This window comes from Rhizophagus irregularis, chromosome 16, assembly GCF_026210795.1.
Source record: "Rhizophagus irregularis chromosome 16, complete sequence".
Lineage (NCBI taxonomy): Eukaryota > Fungi > Glomeromycota > Glomeromycetes > Glomerales > Glomeraceae > Rhizophagus > Rhizophagus irregularis.
In genome coordinates this window covers 964,768-983,371 of record NC_089444.1, presented here as the reverse complement: position 1 = coordinate 983,371, position 18,604 = coordinate 964,768, and the positions used below count along the sequence as shown (strand labels likewise).

General features: G+C 27.7%; 6 protein-coding genes across 6 annotated transcripts; 3 read left to right on the top strand and 3 right to left on the bottom strand.

The window, feature by feature from the left end:
- Nucleotides 1-374: 374 nt before the first annotated feature.
- On the top strand, nucleotides 375-1,923 carry OCT59_007983 (uncharacterized protein; the record flags this gene model as incomplete). Its single annotated transcript, XM_025315099.2, has 6 exons — nucleotides 375-532; nucleotides 628-706; nucleotides 782-948; nucleotides 1,035-1,212; nucleotides 1,294-1,431; nucleotides 1,501-1,923. The coding sequence occupies 6 exons, from the start codon at nucleotides 375-377 to the stop codon at nucleotides 1,846-1,848; spliced, it is 1,068 nt and encodes a 355-aa protein (XP_025183575.1). The 3' UTR covers nucleotides 1,849-1,923.
- Nucleotides 1,924-2,840: 917 nt separating this feature from the next.
- Nucleotides 2,841-3,590, bottom strand: OCT59_007982 (uncharacterized protein). Its single transcript, XM_025315098.2, has 3 exons — nucleotides 3,545-3,590; nucleotides 3,282-3,436; nucleotides 2,841-3,192 (listed from the first exon to the last, which is right to left on the bottom strand). The coding sequence occupies exons 2-3, from the start codon at nucleotides 3,403-3,405 to the stop codon at nucleotides 3,041-3,043; spliced, it is 276 nt and encodes a 91-aa protein (XP_025183574.1). The 5' UTR covers nucleotides 3,406-3,436; nucleotides 3,545-3,590; the 3' UTR covers nucleotides 2,841-3,040.
- Nucleotides 3,591-5,124: 1,534 nt separating this feature from the next.
- Nucleotides 5,125-6,408, top strand: OCT59_007981 (uncharacterized protein; the record flags this gene model as incomplete). The annotated part of the gene is made up of 5 exons (XM_025315097.2): nucleotides 5,125-5,272; nucleotides 5,335-5,477; nucleotides 5,551-5,635; nucleotides 5,706-6,163; nucleotides 6,241-6,408. 5 exons carry the CDS (start codon nucleotides 5,125-5,127, stop codon nucleotides 6,406-6,408), a joined length of 1,002 nt encoding a protein of 333 aa, XP_025183573.1.
- A 3,513-nt stretch (nucleotides 6,409-9,921) lies between these two features.
- Nucleotides 9,922-10,258, bottom strand: OCT59_007980 (uncharacterized protein; the record flags this gene model as incomplete). The annotated part of the gene is made up of 2 exons (XM_025324945.1): nucleotides 9,922-10,052; nucleotides 10,135-10,258. The coding sequence occupies 2 exons, from the start codon at nucleotides 10,256-10,258 to the stop codon at nucleotides 9,922-9,924; spliced, it is 255 nt and encodes an 84-aa protein (XP_025183572.1).
- An 835-nt stretch (nucleotides 10,259-11,093) lies between these two features.
- Nucleotides 11,094-12,391, top strand: OCT59_007979 (uncharacterized protein; the record flags this gene model as incomplete). The annotated part of the gene is made up of 5 exons (XM_066142159.1): nucleotides 11,094-11,232; nucleotides 11,305-11,447; nucleotides 11,521-11,605; nucleotides 11,677-12,149; nucleotides 12,224-12,391. 5 exons carry the CDS (start codon nucleotides 11,094-11,096, stop codon nucleotides 12,389-12,391), a joined length of 1,008 nt encoding a protein of 335 aa, XP_065999065.1.
- Nucleotides 12,392-16,706: 4,315 nt separating this feature from the next.
- On the bottom strand, nucleotides 16,707-17,279 carry OCT59_007978 (uncharacterized protein; the record flags this gene model as incomplete). Its single annotated transcript, XM_025310302.1, has 1 exon — nucleotides 16,707-17,279. One exon carries the CDS (start codon nucleotides 17,277-17,279, stop codon nucleotides 16,707-16,709), a length of 573 nt encoding a protein of 190 aa, XP_025183569.1.
- Nucleotides 17,280-18,604: the final 1,325 nt, after the last annotated feature.

The following is an 18,604-nucleotide window of genomic DNA, read 5'->3' as shown; positions in this document are numbered from 1 at the left end:
GCTAGGGTGGTTGGTTCCTAAAGCGAAGTTGTATCACGTGATAATAGTAAAAATATTTGATACGCATTGTCACACTCCTCTACTTTTCATTTTTATTAAGTATTCCGGTACTTACCCTATTTGTCATCCCTTATATGTCACATGAGTTCTGTTATGCCGGCCAAAACTACTCCGATCTCTGTAGAAGCTGGCTTTATCTAATAATTTTGAGGCGCAGTATTATATTTAATTTGACCGCATAAAAATTTTGTTTTAAATTGACTGCGGTCCGAAAATCAATCCATTTGTACGATTTGTGTAACAACACTTGGGTAAATCAATTATAAATTCGAAAAAGTAAGGATTTCAAGCAAACTTTAAATTTTACCTCAAAAATGTTAACTGAAACTTCTAATGACTATATATTACTCGGTATTGGTAATTCTTTAATAGACTTATTCGTATATAATAACGAAGAAGTTGAAAAATTAATTAAAAAATATGGACTTTTACCAAAACCAATTGATAAAGACTTTAATAAAATCAATGGATTGTACGTATAAACTAATATTACTTTTCTTTTAAAAAAAAAAATTAATTATTATCTGTTATTATATCTTAATTATATTAAATTTAAATCATTATTAGTTTAAATGAGGTTTCTAAATATCCTGATACATTAAAAGTTCCTGGTGGCACGGCACAAAATTCTCTCCGTGGAGCTCAAGTAGATATTTTATTCTAACTTTCTTATGTCCTCTTTATACTAATTTTATATCTTTCTTAAAATAAATAAATATAGAGATTACTTCCACCGAATTCAACGGTAATAATAGGATGTATAGGTAAAGATGAAATGGGAAAAATATTAAGAAGAGTATTAAATAATGATGGGGTAAGAACTGAATATACGGAAATTGATGATTACCCAACTGGTGTTAGTTCTTTTAGTAAATTATCTAACAACAAGTTAAGTGAACTAGTATTATTTTTTTCTTTTTTATTTTTTTAGTTTTTTGTTTCTCCTAATCCAAATTTTTTTTTTTAAATAAAAGTTATTTTGTGAGAAATAATAAAGGAGCTGCGACGCAATATAATTTAGAAGATTTGAAATCACCTTCAAAATGGAAATTTGTAGAAAATGCAAAATATATTTATGTTTGTGGATTTATTTTAAAAGAAAATTTTCATATTGTAAAAGAAATCTATAAACATGCTCTAGAAAATAATAAGGTACGTACGTTCGTGCATATAATACATGTAATATTAGAATTTTCTCTAATTCTAATTCTATTTATAAATACTTTTATATAGATTTATGCCACTAACTTAGGTTCAGTTAAATTAGTAACAAAATATAAATATCGAATGGATGAGATTTCTCCATATTGGGATATTATTTTTGGTAACGAATCTGAAGCGTTAGCATTTGCTGAAATGTCAAATTGGAATGTAAATATTCATATTGTTTATTTATTTATTTTGTTATGACTCTTTTCTAACTTTTTATTTAATGTGTAGACAACAGATATATTTGAGGTAACAAAAAAATTAGCTCAATTACCAAAACACTCTTCCAATTTCGTTCGTATGGCTTTAATAACAAGGGATGCAAGGTCCACTATTTATGCGGATCAAAATGGTACAATTAAAGAATATCCTATAATTCCAATAGCAGAAAATGATTTAATTGATGCTACAGGAGCTGGTGATTCATTTGTTGGAGGATTTTTAAGTCAATTTATTCAAGGTAAAAGTATTGATGAATGCATTATGGCAGGGCATAAATTAGCTAATTATATTATTAGACAAGTTGGTACTCAATATGATTCTTATGATTCTTTTGAACATAATGAAGTAAATTATTAGATTACGATTGATAATACGGTTTGTATTTTTGTAACAACATAAATTATTTTAAGATCAATAAATTGAAAATCATTTAAATATAATAAAAATCAAATTGTCTTCAATAATCAAATTTTCTTTCTTACAATAAAGCAAATAAAAAAAATGTTGATAAAATTCTCCTTAATTTGAGGTTCTTACTCTCCTGAATTAAAACTGAGATAATGAAGTATGTGAGGTAATTTGGTAATTGAAGTTATATTATCAATGAACTTTCAATGCGCTAAAGACTTTAAATGTTATCATGTCGAGCCCAAACATGTTCCTTTATAGCCGAATAATTGATAACTTTAGTAATTTAACAATCATATAGGACAAAAAAGACAAATTCCAGGGAGACAAATTATTCCGCTTAAATAATTCAACATTAGCTCAATCATCATTCCTATAAATTGAGACATTCAGGAACTTCATGAGTACCGTCTAGCACTGCATATAGTGCCCCGGGTCTTATACAAAAAATCTGGTTCAAAAATTGAATAATACCCGGGGTATTTTGTGAGAACTATATTTTACGCCCTTATATAATACCTGGTATACCAGAATTAAGCTTGAGTTACCAGAATTAAGGAGGGCACTAAACAAGAGTAAAATTTTTGTATCTAGTTAAATATCCGGGTCTTATAAAGTGGGGTACGCTCAAAGAGGAATACTATATGCAGTGCTAGCAATTGCGGTAAAAAGTGGCATTGTATGTTTCTGGTTTAGAATCGAGTAATAATTTGATAAGGGCGGACACGTCTATTATCCATTATTAAAGCTATTGTTTATATTTCTCAAAATATTTTTTTTGCTTAAATGAGTTGATGAAGTTTGTATAGAAGCTTTATATCACATTATTAATCAAATGAGTTTTTTTTTTTTCAAATGAAAAGCTTAATAAATTGATGGAAAGCCTATAGAATCATCTAGTGCGAGGCAAATACATTATTTATAATTCCGACCTTACTTATGGATGAAAATGTGAATTAATAATTATTTTGGTTTTATTGGATAAATTTATAACAATTATTTGAAAATGAAACTCAAATAAGAAGTGCTAATAATCAAAAAAAAATGATTTTTTTTATACGAAGCAATCTTCTACTTTAATCAGAATTTACTCGTTTTTCAAATTTTAAGAGATTGATAATTTGTTGTAGAAGTATTGACTTTAAGTCTTAGGCGATATTAGTTTAAATATAGACCCGGTTAACAATAATGTCCCTTCAACAATGGGCCTAATCATGTTTCTTAAGATGGCACTGCCAAGTTTGCATGCTTTATCCCATAAATTCCCCCAAAACGATTTCTTTTCTTCTTGATCTTAATATATAAAGATTGGTTTATTATAATTCATTACACTTAATAAAAGTTTTGAAAGCTATAAATAGGAAAAATATTTTTTAACTCACTTTCGGACCAATTATCTAGTTCTTTAAGACGACATTTATCATATTCATCTTTTGTTATCAACTTCTCGTCATAAGCTAACTTGAGGGTCCGAAGCCTGGAGATGAAATCTGTGTTACTTGCCATATCGTATTTTCTTTCTTTACGTATGATAATACTATTTTATGTAAATGAAATATTAAATGGATCCGTTTAGAATTAAAGGTATGATGAGACTCGATTTCATTAAAAGTACAAAGCGTTTTAACAATTATTTTATACGTACTTTCTACAATATACAAATATCGACACAAGTTTAAAGTATTTCTTCTAAATTAGTTTATTCAACATTCCATCTCAATTTTATAATGAAATTTTCTTTATAATTTACTCACATCTGCATCAAAACAAGACTCAAAAAGGATAACACCTATTTTGTAAATAGTTAATTTTATCGTCATTTTTTTACTTTTTCCTTTAAATTATATATTTACGTGTCTATACAATATATCCATACTATTCATTATCCACGACCATTGTATTGTAATAATGGTGTAGTTAACCGAAAAATTCAGCCGAAGGCAGTCAACAACACCCAGCCCGACTATTTACGGCTATATTTATGGCTAACTACGTAGTTAGCCGTAAATAACAAATATCACAATAATTTAAGGAGTATAATTAAATTGAATAAATTGAATACTAGTATAATTAAAATAAATTTTGTTTGAACATTTATTATAGCTTAATAAAGTATAAATGATTATAAAATTTTTATATACAGTATTTTACTATTGAGTGTTCATACACGTATCAGTCGTATCACGTGACTTTATTAAAAAATTATGTAAAAAAAAAAATTTAATAAATATAATTTTTAAAAAAAACATCCAATATGTGTATTTTTGTCTGTTCTGCAAGTTTACTTAAAAGCGTCAAAGTTGATTTTAAATGTCGATTTTGATTTTATTTAACAAATTTTTTTTTTTTCCTGATTTTTCGATTAAATTTAATTCTGTCCAACATTAAATGATCAGCATAGAAAATTTACTTTTTCGGAAACTCGCGTAAACAGGAAATCGTCTTTATTATTAGTCAAATGTTTAATTTAAAGTTAATAAATAAATTAATTAAATTTAATATATATAAATCATCACATTTTGATGTTGCCTCCTTTTCTTGCTAGTTCGCTTTGGTCTCCTGGAAAATTATATATGTATTTCTTGGCGTTTCTTGCGCTCCTGGTTGGATATTTCAGCTAACTACACTATTATTTTAAAAAAAAGTGTATTTAGACTAAAATATTCAGCTGAAAATAGTAGATGTTGAACCAATAAAATATTCAAGGTCAAACATGAATTTTTTTCGGCTGGTTGTTGTTAACCAAAAATTTATCGCGCCTTCGGCTGAATTTTTCGGATTATATCATTGTATAGTAATATTTATACTCTATAATGTTATCTATGGATAACTGAAATATAAATTATAATTATTATTATACAATTAAATTTGACAATTATACCCATTATACTGTACTGATTTACTACTGTACATAATAAGTATAATAGGATGACGCTAAAATCGATATTGAGTATAAAATTTATTATACTCAATTGTTTTAAAATGAGTATAATATCAACAGCTTAATTTTTAAATTTATTTTATTTACATCTCTTTTATTATATACTGTTTGTTATGTTTATAAAATAAATTTTTTGTTATACATACATCATTGCAGTAGATCACCATACTATTATGACCATCATGGTAATTATTTGCTCATAATCACATAAATACATGTATTTATATAAATAAAAAAAAATTATAAAAAATATTAAATAACGTCTCGTAAATATAAAACTAGAAATGGATCTTCGTGAAGAATTAAAAGAGAACAAACGTCAACTAGAGAACGGTGAAATCAATGAGAACGAATATAGCACACGCCGAAAGACATTATTAAACAAATGGACAAACGAGTCAAAGAAAACGGAGAAAATTAAACCTATTCGCGGTAAAATACCAAAAAAACTAACACTTTGTCACGTATATTACTAATTTTTCATAATATATTAGCTGTTAACAAACCAAAGGAAATGGATTTATACGAAATCCTCAAGTTAAAACCCAGCGCGACTAAAGATGAAATTGGTTCAAGCTATAGGAAACTTGCGAAGAAGTACCATCCTGACAAGAATGACGGCGTTGAAACCGAAGAGGTATAACACCAAATTTTCCTTAGCTCCCGTTCGTTATATAAAGTACTTGCATATTAACTTAATGTCAATGTAGTGGGGAAAAATCTCAAAAGCATACCAAATCCTCTCTGATGATAACAGCCGTACACTTTATGATAATTTCGGAACAATTAATAATTGTAATGTCTGAATTTTTAATAACAATTTCCTACTTCTCTTAATCTATCTAAATTTTATTTAATTCTATAGCCTTAGGAAGTAAAGCATCATTCAACTCACACGTAGGAGGAGAATTATGGCAATCCTACATTGGCAACTTAGAAATTGGCCTCTGGTTGCTTTCATTTATGGATAACAGCGAATTAGAAAATTTATTCTCAACTGGAGAAAAAGAGCGCCGTCATGCCATTCGCGTATCCAGCATTGTTCGTTATTTACAAAATAAATTATTTCGATCCCCAGAACAAGACGAATCATCACAATTTGAAAAGAGCCTCTGTGAAGAAGCTAAAAAACTTTCCTATGAACATAATGGTAAAGAGCTTCTATCCACTTTAGGCAAAATCTACATTGATGAAGCAGAAGCCTACCTTAAAAAATCTTCTACAGTAGAGAGTAATGATTTTATAGAGCGTTTGCTGTTATTTTTAAATATTTTCTTTGGATACTTAACGAGCCTAACTAAGAACAAACCAAATCTGGAAGAGGTAATGTAAAAGTCATAATTAAAAAAAAAAAATAAAATGTAACTTTTCATAGCTAAAATATACGCTTGATTATCTAGGTCAATAAATTAGTTTGGAAGCTTTCAAAGTCAGAAATATCTTCCATCGCTCGAGAAACCTGTGAAAAAGTTCTTCATGACAAGAATCGCAGTGAAGCTGAAAGTATTCAAATTGCCGAATATATGTGTATCCTGGGTAAAGTGTGGCTGGAAGAAAGCAAATTGTAGTTTTTTTCTAGCTTTATTCTTCAAATGATGTTGTATATTTCTGTTTATACATACATATATTTTTAAAATCGAGCAAATTCATCAGTTTAAGCAAAAATTAGTTAATATTAAGTGAAAATTATTATACAATAAACTCTTTCCATTATTTAAAGGTGTTATTATGCATGCCACCCGAGATGCCTACTTTTAACAGTTTTTATAATTTTTTAAATAATAACGTGTTATTTTCACCCCATGGCAAAAATAACGTCTACCAAGATTTAATAGGCTGCATAATAATTTTTTATAGTGCGAAGGGTAGCTTTGTTACTTATATCATACAGGAAAGTTTCTATATTTTAGTTCTGAATCCTATATCTATATCCCTTTAAAAAAATGAGACGAGTCAAAGGGAAAATTCTTATATAGGTAACATGAATAATTTTAAGTACCAATTTTATTTGTAAGCATTGTTTATGAAAAGTGAAAACTACATATAATCATATAATCTTTATACTGATTGATTAATTACTTATTTTACAAGTTAAAAAATTTTTTTTTATAAAATGTTTCCTCTTTGACGTTTTAACAACAATGTTTTAGTCCAAATATATTATTTAACAACGAAAAAATTTTTTTTTTTCTGTCTGCTTTGGTGATTGGTGAATTTTTTTTTATTTTAATACAGTCAGCCCTCTCTATAGCGAATTTTGATATAACGAATTTCACGATATAACGAATCTTTAGTGTGGTACGCATTTAGTCATATGAAAAAAAATTCGTTACACCGAATTTTACTAATAAAATGCATTATAACGTTGAACGAAGAAAAATTTATGATTTCACATATGTAAATGACCCTTTTTATAACGAACTGCTTTTAAAACGAATTTGTTTTTTAGTATAACGAAGATTTTTGCAAGATAAATTTTAATATAAAAGATAATTTGATGTTGCCTTCATGAAATTTTTCCCAAATAAGCAATTTTACCATTTTAATTCATTTATCAAAAGATGGATGATTTATGCTTTGAAATTTCTTTGCCTCCGTGATCTGACATTTTACAAATGTATTTGATTTTTCTATATTTTACCGCATTATACCAAATTTTTCTGCTATACCGAATAATTCGTATAGTGTTACGGTAATTAATTAAGGGACGTATAAAAATATAAATAATAATAATTAAATAAACTGAATAAATATAATAATGATATATATGTAAATATATCATATAAAATCAATATCTTTAATATAGTTAACAAATCAGCAACTATGTATCGGCGTAAATCGGCTCGTAACACCGGAAATCGACATGTACACAAATGTACTGAAATCTCCATACATTCATACAATATCGGAAATCACGTGCGCAAGAAATCGCGTAACAATAGCATTAGCGAATTTTCTCATAACGAAGGGCTGATCGGCCCGGACGCCTACTTCGTTATATCAAGGGCTGACTGTATCCTCAAATTCTTTAAACAATAAAATTTCTTGCTTGTACAAAAAGTAATCTTTTAAAAAAAATAAATAAATGGAACAACCATCATTCATTTATATTGTTAACTATCTCAGACAAACTCATAACTACACTATACACTCCTCTTATAAAGAAATTTGCAAAAAAAAAGCTTGATATCTGTCAGCGTGAAGAACGTGAACAAAACGGACAAAATAAACTCAGAAAGTTCTAAGAGGAAAGTGGTTCTCCTTTGTTCTCTTTATTAAATCTTAATAGTCGAATTTTCTTGAGATTCATTTTTTGAGATTATACAACCGGAAAAGTATATATTTGTTAGTTTTTTTTTTTGAAAAGCTTGGCTAATTTTTATTTTGTTTCATTCAAGTTCTTTTTCCTTATATTTATATTTATATATATAGATTTTTTTAGTAAATAATTTTAGAATTAGGTTTGTATTTTTTATTTTTGTAGTAATTTCAGAAAATTGAGTAATAAGTTTAATATGTTGAAAAGGACGGTTATCAATTATTAAAGAAAAGATATTGTGTTAATTAATTATATCAAAAACAAAACTAGCCATTGGACTGTTAATAGTCGAAATTTTTCAGTAGGAGCAAATGCAATTCCCAGTTGCACAAGACTAAAGATTTCCTGTTCTTGTTACAAAGATCATACCGTATAACGGGGGCCACACCGGGTATGATACAGATTTCAGAGGTTTTGACCTTATACCCCCCACCATTGCGTGAGTTTTTATTCACTGCGGCGGCCGGCGGATTTATGAAATTTGGCAAAAACCCTGCTGCGCCCTCGGGAATTAAAATTGACTTACAGAAACATTAAGCTTTTTTCCTAAAAAATGTCAAATATGACGCACCTTTAACACTGGAAAATTGGTTAGGTAACGGAAAAATTGGTAGACGCAAGATTTGGGGTACAAAAAAATTTTTTAGAGCTCATTTTTGACTGTTCACTAATAAATTTTGGAAATTTGGTGACTAAAAGACTGTCAAATATTTATTTAATTTGACATGACGGACAAATTTAGGGTATTTCATAAATCCGCCGTGATGTATTAGTAAAACCTATATAATAATTGGGTATTTATCATGCGTAATACCTAGGTATTTATTAAATTATTTTAAATAATAAAATCGGTAGAAAATGGGAGTTCTTTTTTGTAGGGTACTGTGCATAGGGGGGTACTGTGGCCGGTAGTATTCAACTAAATAATATAAAAAATTATTAGATATTTTGAAAGTAATAATAAGAATATTAATTTTTCTTTTACAACTCATCATTATCAGAATTTTTTTAACAATTTACCACAAAGAAACTCAAGCATTCAAATGTTTCACGTTCTACTTCCGTTAAAGAATTTTTTTTTTATTGAGATCTTTATAATAGCGCTTATATTTATAACCATCAGCAGGGCTAAGATGAGATATCCATGAACCCGCAAGCTAATCGTGGCTAAATATTGTAAAACTTATATGACTAATTACCTTTTTGATAGATGCAAGATGTTATTTACCATCAATAATTTTGCCCATTTCGGTAAATCGAAGTTGTAAAAATACGCATGTACTGTATATATTAATCACTGTTAGATTTCAAAATCGGGCCGGATCCTGCGGATCAGGTTCTTGGTCAGGATCAGAAGACTAGGCTGATTTTGTTAATAAAAATAATGTAACGTACAGCATCTATATCAAAATAATAATAATAACACCCATTTTAATTTTTTTTTTGGCCGGTATCACAGTCAAATTTTACGAATTATTGTATGTTTAGTACCATTTAATTTTTGGTTGAATAATTGAAAAAGCTAATAAAAATTAAGGTAAAATACATTATTTGTAATTTCTAACTTCCTCTACGGATGAAAAATGTTTAAATTTTGAATTAATTAATTGGTTTTATTTGGATTAATTTATAACAATTAATTAAAATGTAACTTAAATTAGAATTACTAATAATCAAAAAAGAAAAGAATTTTTCATATGTCCTACACATTGATGATTGTCGTATTTTCAAATAGAAGTGCATCCTTCAAGAGTCAAGACTTTCAAGGTGATATTAGTTTAGTAAGAATCAATAAATCAACAATGGGCTTAATCATGCTTTTTAAGACGCTATTGCCAGTTCTGCATGTTTTATCCCATAAATTTCTCCAAAATGATCTCTCTTCTTCTTGGTCTAATGTATAAATATAAGTCACAAAACTTAATGAAAGTTTGAAAACTACAAATAAGAAATATATATATATTTTTAAACTCACTATTGGACCAATCATCTAGTTCTTTAAGACGATATTCATCGTATTCATCCTTTGTCAACAACTCTTCTTCGTAAGATTTCTTAAGAACACGAAGTCTGGAGATGAGTTCTGTGTCGCTTGTCATACTGTATTTCCTTCTTTACGTATGATAAAATTTATTGTATGTGAGTAAAATAGATTTTTAGTCCATTAAATGAATCTGTTTGGTATTAAAGATACGAGCGAAACTCTGTTTCATAAAAAATTACAAAGCGTCAAGCAATTATCTCTCTACAGTATATATATAAATAGATTTCTTATCATTGAAAAAAATAAAATATATACGATACTTACAATACGTCAATTTATTGATGTCACCAACTATGTTCTAAGATATAACGCTAACCTAGCTAAGTTTGGGTATAATAAGTTTTGGGTATGGTCAATATATAAAATGTATAGTATATCCGATTAAACATCCAAATATTTGTACATACGCATGAAAATATAATAATATTTAGCTTTTCGATTAAAAGGATCAATGAAATTATAACGGAAAAGCTTTTGACATAATAATAAACACGAGATTCTTCATTGTGATATGATAAAAATTTACTTAATGTATCGTGAAAAAAGCAGTATGAATGTATGATACTACACATACTAAGTTAATGATTCATACAAATTTAAGTACTTTTTTAAAAGTAATATTATTTAAATTAGTTAATTCAGAATCTTAGTTTCCGTACCTATAGCATACAGAATACCAAAACTATCCAAAACCACGACAATCATTGAAAGTTTGCTGTTTGCAGAATATACTATAGTCATAGTATAAACCAAATAATCATAGTAATAATCACACAATAATTTTTATTTTATTCCAAATCTGGTTAATCATTATTTTTATTATTTGCTGTCCAGTATAAATGATGATTGCTTATAAAAACGTCGAAATAACATAGCTAAAAAACTAGAAAATGGATCTTCATGAAAAATTGAGAGAGAACAAACGTCATTTAGAGAGCGGTAAAATCAACGAGAACGAATATAGCAAACGCCGAAAGTCATTAATAAACGAATGGTCAAAGAAAACAAAGAAAGGCGAACTTATTCGCGGTAAAATAAACAAAAAAAAGTACTTACCAAACACCTTGTCACGTACATTGCTAATTTTTCATAATGCATTAGCTGTCAATAAACCAAGAGAAATGGATTTATATGAAATCCTTAATTTAAAACCCAACGCGACCAAAACTGAGATTAGCTCAAGCTATAGGAAACTTGCGATAAAGTACCATCCGGACAAGAATCACGGCTATGAAGCAGAAGAGGTATAACACCATACACCAAATTTTATCTCTGTTTATTACATATTTGCATATTAACTCAATGTTCTTAATGCAGTGGGGAAAAATCTCAAAAGCATACCAAATCCTCGCTGATGATAGTAGCCGTTTTATTTATGATTACTATGGAACAATAGATAATTGTAAAATCTGAATTTTTATTGATAATTTCCTACTTCTCTTAACCTATATATAATTTTATTTAATTCTATAGCTCTTGAAGATAAAGCATCATTCAACCCATACGTAGGAGGAGAATTATGGCAACCCTACATTGGCAACTTAGAAATTGGCTTTTGGTCGCTTTCATTTATTAACAATGAATTAAAAATTTTAGCCTCAACTGTACAGAAAAAGCGCCGACATGACAATCGCATGTCCAGCATTGTTCGTTATCTACAAGATAAATTATTTCGATTCCCAGAATTCCCAGAGCAAGACGATTCTTCACAATTTGAAATAAATCTCTATGAAGAAGCTAAAAAACTTTCCGCTGAACCTAATGGCAAAAAGCTTTTATTTACTTTAGGAAAAATCTACACCGATGAGGCAAAAACCTACCTAAATAAGTCTTCTACAGTATACAGTAAATATTTTAGCTCTCTTAAGGAGCGTTTGGAGTTTTTTATAAACTTTACCTTAGGATACTTAATGATTCGAACCAAGAATAATCCTGATCTGGAAGAGGTAATGTAAAAGCCATGTTATCTAAAAAGTTAAAATAAAACTTTTCGTAACTAAACATACGCTTGAGAATCTAGACCAATAAACTAGTTTGGAATCTTTCGAAGTCAGAAATATCTTCCATCGTCCGTGAAGCCTGTGAAAAAGTTCTTCATGACGAGAATCGCAGTGAAGTCGAAAGTTATCATCTTGCTAATTCTATGCTCCTCTTGGGTAAAACATGGTTGGAAGTAAGCGAATGGTAGCTTTTTTCTAATTTCATTCTAAACTGAATGATGAAATATTTCATCTTTAATTTATAATTTATTTATACATTTTAAAATTGAGCAAATGTAAACGTTAAGAGAAAATTAGTTAATATTAAGTGAAATTATTATGTAATAAATTCCTTGTCCTTAATAAATTCCGCGGTAACTTTAATAGACTACGTGAAATATTTGTCAATATACGGTTCTTTATAGTGTAAAGGGTAGATTTGCTACTATCATACAAAGTAGTTTTTCTATATTTTTAGTCTGAATTTTCAAAAATTCTTATATAGGTTGAAAACTATATATAATAAAAATTCTTGGAGTAAAAGTTCAGTATATAGTAGAGTTCGGTAAAGAAAAATTTTTTTTTTATATACCGACCTCTAAGTTTTTAGGGAAAGTTCGATATATCGAGAAAATCACGTGATTGATCCCAATTTTGGCCGGAATTAAGATGTTTTGGCATCAATTAATTTAGGCCAAAAAGTGGTTCTAATTCCGGCCGAAATTAATTAATTTCAGGCGAAATTGGCAAATCATGTGAATATGTTTTATAATAAGCGGTAAATCAATAGAAGTTTGGTATACGTTATATAAAGTTTATATGGTGTTCGGTGTATCAAGATTAGACTGTAATTTTAGCGTAGTTATTAAAAAGAAAATCAAATTTAGGTAGCCATCAAGAGAAAATATACCGCTTTGTTGCTGTTTGCATATGAGGTTGTACAATATGTATACTATATAATATGCGTATTTTTTAATTTACGCTTTTTATATAAATTACAAGATAAAATCTTTTTGACTTATTTAGATTTTAGACTGATCTGTGCGTTTTGAAAATATAAAAAAAAAATTATTTTTTTTATAAAATAACCCGCTTTTGCGCTTAACCAAATATTTTAACAACGAAAGAAAAATTTTCCTGCCTGCTTTTACGAATTTTTTTTTTTTTGAAATATTTTCTCAAATTCTTTAAAAATTACCTAAACAATAAGAACGTTTGAAGAAATCGATCGCAAAAAATAATTTGTAAAATAACTTTTAATAATAAAAAAATTGTTTTTACTTTGAAAAAAACTTCTTACTTGTACAAAATATGATCTTTAAAGAAAAAATAAATTTATTCATTTATATTGCTTTGATTATCTCAGTCAAACTCATCAATTTTTTTTTTTGCAAATTCCTTTATTTATACCTGTCAGCGTGAAGAACGTGGACAAACGGACAAAATAAACTAAGAAAAAGTTCTCACCATCCGAATTAAATCTTTCAAAAAATGCTCAAATTTTTCTTCTCAAACGTGGAGGAATAATGTTTTTATGATCGTAAATGTTAGCACAAAAGAAAAAATAACCTACTTTACAGTACAGAGTTCATCAGTTGGTTGTGTCGGAAAAGCAAACAAACTTGTTTATCCAAAGACTTTAAATTGGTTTTAAGAAAGAGGAAGAAATATATTTTTTTTTTGTAAAAATTTTCGTTTCAATGAGGAAAGTGATCCTCCTTTTGTTCTCTTCATTAAATATTAAGAGTCGAATTTTCTTGATATGAGATTGTACAGCCGGAAAGGTAAATAAATTCATATATTTGTTAGTTTTTATTTTGAAAAGCTTGGCTGATTTTTATTTGTTCTCATTCAAGTTCTTTTTCTTTATATTTTATATTTATTTTATTTATGTTGTGCGTCAGATGACGATTTGCGTCAGATATAGATTGATACCTGACGTGCAGTGATGAGAAATTCCGGTTTCCAGTGAAAATTTTACCGGAAACTGGAATTTGGAACATTGGAATTTTGATTCCAAATTGATTCCAATGGTGGAAATTTGATTCCGGTACTTTAAAAACCACTGTAATAAATCTGGAATACATGTTTCCAGATTCCAGATTTCAGAAAATACCAACACTGCTGACGTAACATAATTATAACAATTTTATATCACAAGTTACGCCTACTTAAACATTTAAATTTTCTAAACTTAATAAATTTTTTTTATTAATTAAGTTTATTAATTATATTAAAAAATATGTAATCTTAAACATTAAATTAATTTAAACTCAAATTCGTGGAGAAGCATTTCATTCAAAAGTATTAATAAATTACAAGTCTTTTCAAACAATAGGCATAAATTTTCATAATATATGTATCTTTTTGTCACATACAAGTTTACTTATGGAATAAAAAGTAGTTACATTAGTAAAAAAAAAAAGTTTATGAGTTATAAGAGACCTTTATCATGTGATTCAGGTAACGCATGTCAGCTGCATCTGACGCCAATCGTCATCTGACGCACAACATATATATTACTATTGCTGCAACGGGTGACAATATATCAAGGTTCAAGGTTACTATTTTTACAATTAATACGAAAAGGACGTTATGAACGTACAATAAAAATCCAACATATAGTAAATATGGCATAAGTTGTAACATATCTATTAAAACATGAGTCAATCTCTCGCTCACCTGCATAATCAAATGATCAAAAATCCTTATGAAAAAGCCAAATAATAACTTTCCAGCTTTATTTTTCTTTCTTTTCAAAGATATTGCGAATTATTAATAAATGTACTTTAGCCGAGTATGTAAGAATCAGCCACTTGATTTTGACGGTATACTTATGTAACCATGTAAGAGAGCCCAGATTTTTTAGCGGTGTTTTTTACTTTCTGATGAAATTAGAAATTTTCACTGCTGAAGCTCATTCGCATAACGCGAGAGTTATAAATATAAGTATATAATCCGGTATGGAAACTTAAAAAAGAAAAAGGAAAAGATCAACAAAAACATTTTCATAGTCTATCCTTTTTGGGATCATATTCAAAGAGCAATGAAAATTACGTAATTACGTAGTTCAACCAATGCTACAGCTGAAACTTTATTATCAATGTTTAAATATGAATTCCTTTTTAATACATATCATATAAAATCGTATAAAGCGAAAAAAAAGTCCGGAGATAATTAAAAATTTCCCCATTGCATCAAAATATTTCTTTTATGAAAAGAGTATTCGCTTTCTTCAACCGATTTTTAGATTGGATAAATAGAATTTTTCTCGGAGATATTTCCGCGTGAAATTTCTAAATTTAAAGTGTATCCGTAATAAAATTTACTATTATTATGTCATAATGCATGCGAAAAAAAAAATCAAATTTAAAGTGTATCCGAAATACAATTTTACTGTTATTATAATCATAATGCATGCGAAAAAAAAAAATATTTCATATAAATTGTATAAATTCATCTTTTATCAAAATATACGTTCACTTCATATATTAAATTTATCAAAAAGTAATAATAATACTTTTGATATTAAATATACCGGGTAAAGACAAAGAAACGTTAATAGAAGCTTTTTAATAAATAATACATAAGTATGTATAGAACGTGATTCTTCTTTTTTAAGAAGAAAAAATAATGACGTGTTTATGCATAGTGTTGATTTTTATGCACTAAGTCAACAAAACTTCAGCAATTAAATAAATATTAAAATAGGATTATTATTATTCTTTAAAGCGAAATGATCATCATGTTTATTTATTTATTTATTTATTTATTTTTTGATCATCATGTTTATTAGCTTATGCATAAATTTAAGATATGAAGAAGATCGGGGATATTGGTTTCAAACAGCGCTATAAATCTATTCATCTTTTAACATTTTAACATTTTATTAAGAGAACCATTAAATCCTAACTTATTTTCAACAACTATCAATGTTCATATTAACATTCACTCTAAATTTTAAACCAAGGGAAGTCGGAAATGTTGGATAGGAAATCGTGAAATTGTCTCTACTATAAAATCTTAATATTTTTTTGTATACAAAAACATGTATTATATAATTAAATTCAGTTAATATACTGTAAGTATTGAACTTTCTTATTCACATTTAAAAATATTAAACGAATACTGTATTGTGTTAATAAATCATATTTTACTATGGATTATACATATATTATGATTTGGATTAAAACTTTTGATTATTAATATGCTTTCCATTCTAAACGTCTGTTGCAATTACTAATATATTAAAATTAGTGACAAACGCCGACATTACATATTAAAATAAAATAGTCAATAATCGTAAATAAGAAATTTGGCTTAAATTTAAATTAAAAATTCGACTTTCCAATTTATTTAATTTATCTTTATTTATTTATACAAGTACAAATTATGTACTGTATTAAAAAGTTCAATCCAGAAGTTCAGTCTACAGCGATACAAATTCTAGTTTTACCATATACTACTTGGACATAATAAAGTAAGTGATATCTATCTTTTTTCCTTATAATCTTAAATATATAATTAATCAAATAAGTATCGATCTAGATGTTGTTTCAAATGAAATTTGAGATTTTCTTTTTGGTCGAATGTAATGGATAACTGTTCATATCCAACATTCTGTTCAATTTCAATACCGTAAATTGTTTTGTTTAAGAAATTAATAATTAAAGAAGGAGAAACTTTCTCACAAACTAATTGATAAATCCGATTGCAGCTTTGTCGTTTATAAAAGAAAATGTATTCATTTTCTTTGAAGCTAGTAATAGTATCAAATGAAATTTCTTTACACTTAATGCAATAATTATAAAGATCATTTGGCGGTTGATAAAAAAATGCGATATGATGATGAGGTGGCGGATTTACGATGGTCATATTTACTAATGGATGTGGGAATTGAGTCATCATCGCATAGGATGCAGGATTCTCATAATGTTGGTTTTGTGAATGAATGTTAGCATTTTCCACTGCCACGTAAGGAATATTCATACGCGAATCGATTGAGGCTTGCTCAAGATTAATTTGAGGTGCGATGTTGTTAGTCATGATAGTTTGAAAATTTTCAGAAAATTGATCTTTCGTATGATATGGGTTCATGTTTTTAGTTTAATTGTATTATAAAAAGAAAACAAATATTGTTATTTTAAGAAAATTTTGAACAATAATTTTTCTTAAAAGTCAAGATTGAAAAATAAATTGAGGGTATTTATATAAAATATTACGTAAATGATTATAAACATTAGTATGACATTGAATAGTTTATTGTATGTACAATATTTTAGAAACAAATTAAGTGGGCGTAAAAAATTTTGCTCCCTATTTCTTCCGTGCTATCTCTTTGGCGTTTTCCTTTTAAAGTTCAGTATCCTATCTATGATTTAACTAAACTTAGGGTTCATTAAAAACGGGTTCACGTTTAGAAAATCTGTGAGTTCACTCCTGTGGTATTATGCGATACATAAATTGGTCAGCTGTTGTTCGGAGTTCTTGTTAGGTTTTATGTTTATAGTCATGGGGTCGATTCTTGTCTGCATATAAACTTGGTTCTACATAATTGGTCGAACTTTGATAGCAAGTTTACTTGGTGTTTCATTATCTAAAGAACAATAGAAAATATTGAAGATCACACGTTTTCGTAAATATGAACGCCCATCATAATATTGCATAGTGTGAATTTTTAATCTTTCTTTTTTTATGTGAGCACAAAATGTTTATAGTTAAATAAATTAAAGAAAAAAAAGTTGATTATATAGAATTAATTTGGCTAAAAATGATATCCGGAATTGCTCTATAATTATTATTGCTGCCTCAAAATATAAACAAATATTTGCAAATTTGGCGTTAAATTCATAATTATGGAAAATAAAAAAGGTGCTGTACGGTCAGCTAAACTGTACTGTACGAAGTGAGAATTCACCAATCAGATTTTATTGTACGATAAATAAAAAAAATTTGAAAAGTATACAATGAGTTATGATTGGCTAAAATATTTTCGTACAGTACAGTTTAGCTGACCGTACAGTACAGTTTATCTATTTACCTCGTTATAACGAATAATTTTTTAAATTCTTCGCTACGAATTTGAGCTCAAATATCACAATTAATAACGAGATCAATAGAATTATAAGCTTGAACTGCCTTTTTATAGTTTGACATAAACTTTAAACCATGGGCTTTTTTACAATGATAACTTTCTGAGTAAAAGTTATTATTTATTTTAGTGGATAGACCCACAAATTAGTAAGATAATATTTCTATACTTGCTGAACAACTCAAGCTTCTTTCACACGTATTCTTTAATAAAAGTATTTATGAAAGTAAAACCAAACGCGTTTTAGAAACAATTCATGACTTCATAATCATTTATGCTAACCTTGTTGAAAATAAATATATAAATATATCTATATATCCTGAATAACTTT

What these genes read in the sequence shown, in the direction of transcription:
- OCT59_007982 (XM_025315098.2), bottom strand. Translation starts at nt 3,405, where the DNA reads ATGGCAAGTAACACAGATTTCATCTCCAGGCTTCGGACCCTCAAGTTA. An exon ending in ACTAGATAATTGGTCCGAAA is followed by an intron (nt 3,193 to 3,281) that starts GTGAGTTAAAAA and finishes TTATATATTAAG; the next exon opens with ATCAAGAAGAAAAGAAATCG.